This window comes from Octopus bimaculoides, chromosome 1 (assembly GCF_001194135.2).
Source record: "Octopus bimaculoides isolate UCB-OBI-ISO-001 chromosome 1, ASM119413v2, whole genome shotgun sequence".
In the NCBI taxonomy this organism is placed as follows: domain Eukaryota; kingdom Metazoa; phylum Mollusca; class Cephalopoda; order Octopoda; family Octopodidae; genus Octopus; species Octopus bimaculoides.
In genome coordinates, this window is record NC_068981.1 from 14,486,502 (window position 1) to 14,495,923 (window position 9,422).

The window sequence follows — 9,422 nt, forward strand, 5'->3', positions numbered from 1 at the left end:
GAGAGAGAGAGAGAGAGAGAGAGAGAGAGAGAGAGAGAGAGTACAGATTTACAAAAAAAGACAAAATTCAATTTTACATGTATATATATATATATATCTTTGAATTTTGCTACACGTAATAATATTGTAGATGCTTCTATTCTCACTTACACACACTTATAGTTGCATATGAACACTTATCTATGTATCTATCTATATTCCTACCTACCTATATACATAGGCCCACGTATTAACGGGTAAGACAGACAGACAATTGAATTATTTGATAAATAATGTACTTGATCCTCTCCAGATTTTCTATAACCAAAGCTGAACATATACCACGACCTTATTACTTCTGGTTTGGAACTACTTCAATTCTCAATAGCTACTTCCTCACTACACATCACATGTGAGGCCCATAACGCTGTCCTCCATGTAATTTGTGTGATGATCTTGCTACGGAATCAGCACTATATTCTGTATTCCTAAAAATGAGACCTCAATTTGTTGGAAAATTCTTTGTCACTAATTCACATTTTCAGTTCAGCGTTGTGTTGTTTCTTGATTCTGAATATTTTAATAAATAATTGTATTTTTCCTACTCCTTTTGCTCCTGGAAATCAAGCAGCCCCGACTAACTAATACTGTCTTATCGTTATACATTTATTAGATCCCTAGCCATAAGTTTACTCCCTGCCGTCCTTTCCCCAGCTAGTGTTGGCGCTTTACAGTTTTCCTCTTTGCAGTTTACTATGCAGTGCCTGGTCAAGAGAAGTGGTAACTGCGCGTCACTTTCATGAGTCTGAGGGCTATAATATCTGCGGGCCCACTTCACCAGTCAGACCAAACCGATTACTACTACCACTTGTAGTAGTAGTAAAAGAACAAAAAAATCCTATTGATGATTGGTATCTTTATATAAGTTTTATATATATATATATATATATTATATTTCTTTATATAATTCATTTTATTAATAATAATGATGTTAGCGATGATGATCATGAAAGTCGTGAGAAGGATTGATGAGGATGGTGATGGTGACAATGATGATGGTAATGCGGTTAGCAATAAGGAGGTCGAGAATGGTGAAGATGTAACATTGATGAGTATGTAGACGATAGTGGAGATAGGAATACTCGTCATAAGTATATGGTGCACCAGCATGGCCGCAGCCACTTGGCTGAAACACATAAATAAATAAATATATGGTGTTCATAACGATTGTGTTTGCATTCAAGGTGGTGTTGGGGGTTTAAAGTTGTTTGAAATTAGGGTTGTTGAAATGATGACTTCCATATACTTATTTATTACTAGAAGTGAAAGCGCTGATTGCGGTGGAGCATTTTCGTAATGCTCTGATATTATTGTATGAGACAGTGGTGGTAAAGGTGACGTTGTGTTTCTGGTGGGAGTGATAATGATATTGCGCTGTTGGTCGTTATGATAGTGTAACAAGGTGGTGTTATATTGTTGCAGCTATAGTGACGGTGATTGCAGTTTGTAGGCTTTTTGTGTACTACCGGTGAGGATACTTCTCGGCAGTGTTGGCGCTGAGTATGAAAGACTATTTTCATGGAAGTAGTTATGATATTTCTGTTAGTGGTGTTGGTAGAGTATGTTATGTACATATTGTTAATGTTGGCTATAATGAATGTGTTGGTAGTGATAATAAGGATTGTAGGTGGGTATTTCGGTGATGACTATTATATTGTTGTTGGTTATTATATATGAGTTGTGTGGGTGATAATTATCATTGTCATTACAAGCATAATAGCTCTGGTGTCATTGTTGACGCTTATACCAACTAACCTAGAAGTGTTGTTATAGTTGCCGGTGGAATTGATGTTAGTGTATTCTGGGATTGTTTATTATTATTTTTTTTTTATTCATTACCATTTGTACTTGTGTAGGTTTCCTAAGCTATTACTGATCATCTTGTTATTGTTGTATTTATTCTCCCCACTTGCTGCTGCCGCCTCTGCTGCAGCTTCCGCTACTGCTTCCACTGCTGCTGGTTTCTATATTATTACATCCTTCTGATGTTACTATTTATTACTAGTGTGGTGTTGTTGGTATTGTTATTGTTATGGCGGTGTGTTCTACTCACCTATAGGTATTCTGTTGTTTGAGGCAACGTTGTCTGTCTCGTTGGCCGTGTAGCATGTAAAGGCTGAAGCTATGACAGTGACAACGATAAACACAGCGGCAATTCCATTTGTCATGTAGCGAAACATCACCATTGTCTCCGACTTCTCATCAGTCCACACCTATTTCTTAGGAAGGCATGCTTGTTTTTTTCTTGTAGGGATTCACCTGTGTGTATCTGTACTTTAACGTATATATAGATATATATATATATATGTATGTAGTGTGTGGCTGTAAGTGTATGTGTGTGTGTTTATGTGCTAGGTTTCCCTTTAGGTGTAGGTGTATATTTGTATATGGTTGTGTAATAGGTATGAATGTTGTATGTCTATCTAGTATCTATATGCGAATTATTAAGTAATTAGTGCAAATATGTATTTTTATTGTTTGTGGGTATTGCAATTTTTGTTCACGTAAGAGTATTGCTGTTGTAATATATATTCATATATATATAAATATAAACATATATAAGTATATACTTATGTATATACGTATGTATATATACCCATATATTTATATAAATATATATATGTCAACATCAGTACATACTTTTTATAACAATTTAAACATATACTAAAAGTTTGAGTTTTATGTAGATTTATTGCCTTATTGTTGCGCTAACGTAAATTCGGGCGATAACATTTATTCCCAATATAAAAGGGGTATCAAAATACAAGATGGGGAAATCAATCAGATTCCCTCCTTAACAAACAAGAAGTTATTCAGATTCTTTATGAAAGAAAGTTATGTTTGTCAATATCGATAATAAATATTTTAAAACTTAGCGATGTTTATTAGTATTCTAGTGAAATCGATAATTGTTAAGAATTTAAATTATTGCTGTCAATTGAAATAAATTTCGAATGTAGAAAATTCAAGGAATATTTCTTTGTTAATATGCCTATGTACGATAAACACAGGTTAATTTGTTCTTAGTTAATTAGATACACCTTGCAATTTACTTCTGATGAAAGAAAGAAAATATTTTATATAGTTATGAATATTTTCTAGGAGTCCCTCAACTTCATCTCCTTAAACTCACCATTCATCAATGACAATTATATATATATATATATATATATATATATATATATAGCTATCAGTATTCTATTGATTCACCTTATTACGTTGTGCTTTAATACATGTATTTTAACCACCATTTAATTATACGGTTCAAAATATTCACCAAATAATACCATATGAAACTGAAAACGGAAGTTCTATTCTTTATAATTTATTTATGTGGAAAGTTTATCTGAAATTATTTGGAATGATTGCAGCTGTACTATTATTCGTGTTTATGATGTTGTCTAACAATTTTTGTTTGCGTAGTAAATTAATGAGTGTGTATATTTATATATATATATCTATGTAGAGAGCAGTGTATAGATATATATAGATAGAAAGATTATCACTTATAGTTTATTTTTTATTGAAATATGTATATTTCGAGGTAAACTAAATTATGTTTATTTCAATGAAACTTTCGAATTCGCAGATGTCGTTACTGCTGCTGTTGTCGCTGTTGCTGCTGTTGCTGCTTTTGCTACTGTTGTTGTTGTCGCCGCTGTTGTTCTTTTGCCAACAATATTTTGTGCTCCTGCACGTAATTTGTTTATGACAATTACTGATGATGGTGATGCTGATGAGATTAATGCTTTTATAAATTGCGGTGATGATGCTATGGGTGTAGGCGTTTACATTTTAATGAGATGGTTAAGTTGAAGGATGTGGGAACGAGTGATAGATATTTAAAAAAAGTGAAATCTATCCTCAAGTTATCAGTCTGTTTGTCTGTCTTTTACTTAGTCAATCTATCAGCAATTTTTTTTTTTTTTACTGGATGTCAAAGTATTGACAACATCTACACCAACAACAGCAGCTCACCACACTTTCTACATAGCAATAGCCTTACAACTACAGCAACAACAAGACCACAACAGCGTCACGGAAAGAAAAACAAAACAGCAGCAAAAGTGGTAATAATAGCAACAACAACAACAGCAGCAGCTGCAGCAATAGCAAATGACAAAATCCGACAGCAATTTATAACGCAGCTTGTTTCGCGACTGCACTTGCTGCAACTGCTATTGAAAGGAACGAAAACCTCGATAAGTGCGTGTGTATATATACATATATATATACATATATTATTTATAATACACACACAAAAATGTGGATAAGTATATATGTATGTGCGTAGATGAGTAGATTATGTGTGGTGTGTATTTAAGGCTAATAACACCACGCTACAGCTGCTGATGTTGCTGTTGTTGATGCTACTGCTTCTACTGTCCTTGCTAATACTGCTGTCGGTGTTATTCGTGCTTGTTGCGCTGCTGCTGCTGTCGCTGTCAGTCAGACCTAACACGGTAGTTATGGGTAGTAAATGATTTTCCTTTCTCCCTTATGTCCTTCCTTCCTCTCTTATGTAGAGATGCTTATTTTACTAACTTTTTCCCTTCTCTTTTATCGCTGTATGTATTCCGACTTTGTTTGTTGTTACTTGTAATAAAACAATATCAGCCTAAATGTCGACACGTCATTCGCGTTAGCTGTTTGCTAAATAATTGTGATCAGACGACACATTTGAATGACAATTCCGAAAGAAAGAGAGGAAGAAAGCGAAGGCAGTAGAAAAGAAGTTTTATTCAGGGACAACAACTTCCCCACAGATGATTGATGTTTCACAATCGCGAAAGAGGTGGGGGGATCAACAATCGACAGCGGTAGCAACAACGATAGCAGCAATAACAACAATCACAGTAGTAGCAGCAGCAAAACGACAACAGCAGCAGCGACAACAAAAACAACAATCGACTCTACAAAAATTCTTAATAATCTATAGACACTAACTTCCTATTCTTTTAGTCTAATTTCAGTCAGTATTATTATTGTTATTAAATTATTATTATTATTATTATGATTATTAGTATAGATGCACAAGTCTAAACATATATATTATATTTTTGTCCGTTTCATATTTATTCGAAAATTTCTTAATAATGGGAGGTCTCTTTCTCATCGCTAATAAAAGATCTGGATTTTACATCGATTGAATTATTTTCTTCAAAGAATGACTCCCTAATCAGCTGTCCCTCTTTTCGCTTTTTCTAACCTGTAAATGCTGCTAACATTACTGAGAGAATTTTGGGTTGTCTTTCAACTGAAATATTGCAGAAGCATGAAATGTGCCTCCACTACTACAGCTATACAGTTTAAGCCTATACTGCCACACGCAACACTCAGATGACTACTACACCAGGCACGTGTGCAGCCACTATATATATATATATATATAAATTACGCACACGTATACAGTATAGCAGATGGAACTATATCATCTAGCTATGGTTATATTTAATAATGAACATATATAAAATATACGTGAACAGTAGTAATAGTTGTAGTAGTGGATTATTTCTAATTGCTTTTCACACACTCATTTTCCTTCTGCGTTGAGAAGTTGCTGTTCCTTAAAATCAATTGTTAACTTAAGTCTTACATAAATGTGATTTGGTAAAACATAGGCAAAAGGCAAGAAAACAATGTATTTAAAAAAGATGGATGAAAATTATGCCTAAAATTAGAGAATGAACTCTATAACCACCATCGATAGCCATAAATGTTTAGAGAGCTAAATACATACATTGTTGATAATATAAGTAAGAGATTTTACCGTAGCTTAAAATACATACTTGGGTTTAATAAGGAATGTAGTTCTACTAGATAAAAAATAAAGATAACTGAAATATGTGTGTATATTTGAAGGTGTAAGAGAATTAACTAAGCATGCAAGGAGATTGTCAGCCAAACAACCTGTTGTCACACTACAAACTTGCGCATGCCTGCAAGCATAGTTGTGTGCTTAAGAACGTGTTGTCTCATATAGGAACGTACTCAGCTCTTCGATTTATGACACGGCGTAGAGCAGGAGGTTCGTCATGAAGAAGTGTAGGGAATTCTATCATATGATTGTATGTATTGATACTTTAGATGTGGAGGAGTCTCATGTGTGCAGTGAACAAGCATACACGCTTGTATTTAACCACATGGATTCAGTTAAGTGGGTAATTTAGTAAAGGGAGTGATACATTAAATGATAGATTAAAAATGCATAAAGACAGATTTACGAAACAAATGTTGACACGTGCATCAGGAACTATTGCAGAAAAAAATGAATTAAATTTGAATAAAGTTGACAACCAGTTCTAAGTATATTTATCTCAAAATATATATAATTGTATTCAAAGTGATATTCTAAATAATTATATTAATGATATGAATAGTAAACTGTTTTAATGGCTAAAAATTCACAATGAGATGAAAGTTGGAATGGTAGGAAAAGATTGTATAATTTCTTGTATAGTGATGTGTTTAAGTATCTACAGTTATACGTGATTGCACATGGGTATATATATATATACATATATATTTGCTTGAGAAAAGATGTGTTTTAACAGAAAACTAGAGAGGGAGAGAGAGAGAGAGAGATAATAATAATAATAATATATGGAAGCAACAGCAGCAAAATCTGATCAAGGAAGATAAGTGTGAGCTTTTCAATTGTATTTACCCTAAATTATTTACCAGAGTAACGAAAAGAGCAAGTATGACCAATATGATGAAGGAAATAATACAAATATACCGGCATTTTAAAATATTGGAATGTCTTTAAAATAATGACATTAATGAAAATGATAATTATTTCCTTACGTTAGAAATCTGTGTGAGTGATTTAGAATAGGAAAATGTACTGAAGATTGTGTTAATGGCTAAACAGCAACAAGATGGGAGTTGTAATGGGAAGAAAAAATTGTATAATTTAGACTATGTTGATCTGTTTAAGTGTCTATATTTATATAGATGTGCGTGCACATGGGTATATGTTTAAGAAGTGTTTCAACGGAAAGAGAGAGGGAGTGAAATAAATTGAAAGAGAGAGAGGAGAGAGGGAAAGAGAGAGAGAAATATATAAATAATTGTTATCCAGAATAATTTATCATAAAAATATATAAAATATTTCTATATTTATATTAGTGGAAATACTCTTAATTTATATCGCAAACCTTTCTTATTTATCAAATATACTTTCACTTTCCGTTTGTTTGTATTTTTTTTTTAATTATATTTTGAATGCATGTTTGGATTTTAGTGTTGGTGTGTGCGCGCGTATGTGTGTGTTGAATAGGTGTTATGGCTATATCACCGCTGTTATTATTACAAGAATACTTGTTGTATATGTTATGTTTGAAGTGTTTGGAGTGTATTATTTTGTTTTTTTTTTTTATATTTTCTTTCTTTGTTTCTTTGACAGGCCACTGTTATATTTGTAGTTTTTGGTGGTACAAGTTTCGCTTGGATGCATCTGTATGCATGCGTCGTCTGGTTGTTGGAACTAAGGTTTACATCCTCGAAATCATTTCGAATATATATCCAATAATTTTGCGGTTGCAATGATATTATAAGAAATTTTCGGCTCCACACCGGGTCGTAGGTGGTTCTGTTGGGTAAACTCTCGGTTGCCGTGTTGTACGACGGCAGAAAAACGCCAGCGTGCTGAATCTACCATTTAGTAAGTAGATACCGCTCGTAACGACCACAGACATGTGTAGTTGGTTTACAACGACAGTTGCTTTACAAAAGGAAGAGGGTGAAAGAGAGAGGAAAACAACTGGGGTGAAAGGAAGGAGGAAGTGGTAGATAGAGAGTGGGAGACATCGAAGTGAAAGACGAACAGCTAAAGTTGGAGAGGGAAAGAGAGAAGGAAGAAGAACGGGAGAGTAAAGAGATAGTCTTGAAAGTACAGAGAAAATTTGGTGAGTAGGAAGCGACGAGAAGACAGAACTAAGCGATGTGCACGAGTGTATTCCCATGTATGCAGCAGCGGTGCGTGCGTGTGTAGCGATGTATGCAAGCGTGAGAGAAAGAAAGAGTAGAAGAATGGAAGCTGGAAACAAATTTCGACAAGGAAAAACAGAGTGCAGTTGAGGGAAGATTTATCAATAATGGAACCAACTATGTTCTCGGCTGTGTGGATGCATGGGTGTATTAATGATTGTACGCGTATGTGCACACCTATGTGCGTTTGTGTATGTATGAGTGTGCGGAGATAATGTCGACAGATATATACTGACTGCACTAACGACAGTGAGAAATAAGAGAATATCTAGAGATGTAAAACTAGAGTGTGGTGGGTGAAAGACGGAGGAAATAAAGAAATAGTAATAGGATGAGAGAGAGGAGACGGGGGCAGTGAAACTGGAAAAACAGGGGATCGAGTTAGAGTTGGAGAAGGAGACAGAGAAGTTATCATCAAATGAGAAGCTGGAATACGGGCTGAACGTAGCAAACGAATGCACGCATGCGCCACGTTTGCTGACCGTTTTAGGTTTGAAGTAAGCGCATCGCTTTCACAAATCTAAGGAAATGAAGATATCTATAGATCTCTGGAAAGAATCAACAACAACAACAAAATCCAAGGGCAACAACAAGTTAAATATTTCAGCGTAAGAGAGAAGGGGACAGCGGGAGAATGAAAGAGTGGGGAGTTGCAAACTGCCGAAAGAAATTTTATTTCGAAAACAACAACAAAAAAAAGAGGTATTTAAAAATGAAAAACAGTTATGGAACATGGTGTTAAAGTGAGGATGACGACACAAATTCGGCCATATTTTAATTAGTGGTATCATAACTTGAAGAGACCATCAGTCGTTATACAGACATGTGACTATATTCTTCTTGACTAATCCTATCACTTCTATTCTGCTTCTAGAAATATTTTTGTTCTCTCACCATTTCACTAATCTATCTATGCATCTATGTATTTCATTATATCACTAAATCTCTCACATAATCTTTTTTTTTCTGTCTCTATGCGTGTGCAAATATCAGTGTGTTCTATATAAACATATATACATAAACTGTTTTTATTGTATGAGAGCATGTATATCTAAATGTATGTTGGTGAGTATATGAATCAAGTATGGACACACACATATATATATACTCGTATATCAATGTGTATGTTTATACGTTTCTTTCTGACGTGCATAATTGTATTAATTTATTTGTGTACACATATATATATATGTGTTTGTGTGTGTGTGTGTGTGTGTGTGTGTATCTCTATGAAGTTATTTAACTATGAGTGTACAGTTAAATAGTCACTCGCACACGGTAGCAAATATATGTATACATATGTTTCATAATATGATCTGTGCTACATCGTTAGCTTCATCTTTGAGATATGGTCATTCGTGTGTTCTCTCTATCTATCTATCATATATATA

At 34.1% G+C, this 9,422-nt stretch overlaps 1 protein-coding gene and 1 long non-coding RNA gene across 2 annotated transcripts in view; one reads left to right on the top strand and one right to left on the bottom strand.

Moving 5' to 3' along the window:
* Positions 1–7,811, bottom strand: part of LOC106869364 (glutamate receptor) — a 695,940-nt gene extending 688,129 nt beyond the window's left edge. Inside the window, exon 1 of the mRNA XM_014915088.2 lies at positions 2,093–7,811. Coding sequence (XP_014770574.1) covers positions 2,093–2,225 — 133 coding nt within the window. The 5' untranslated portion in view covers positions 2,226–7,811. The remainder of the gene's footprint in view (positions 1–2,092) is intronic.
* A 934-nt stretch (positions 7,812–8,745) lies between these two features.
* The window catches only part of LOC106869365 (uncharacterized), a 5,386-nt gene continuing 4,709 nt past the window's right edge, over positions 8,746–9,422 (top strand). Inside the window, exon 1 of the long non-coding RNA XR_001409393.2 lies at positions 8,746–8,856. This is a non-coding gene — a long non-coding RNA (uncharacterized LOC106869365). The remainder of the gene's footprint in view (positions 8,857–9,422) is intronic.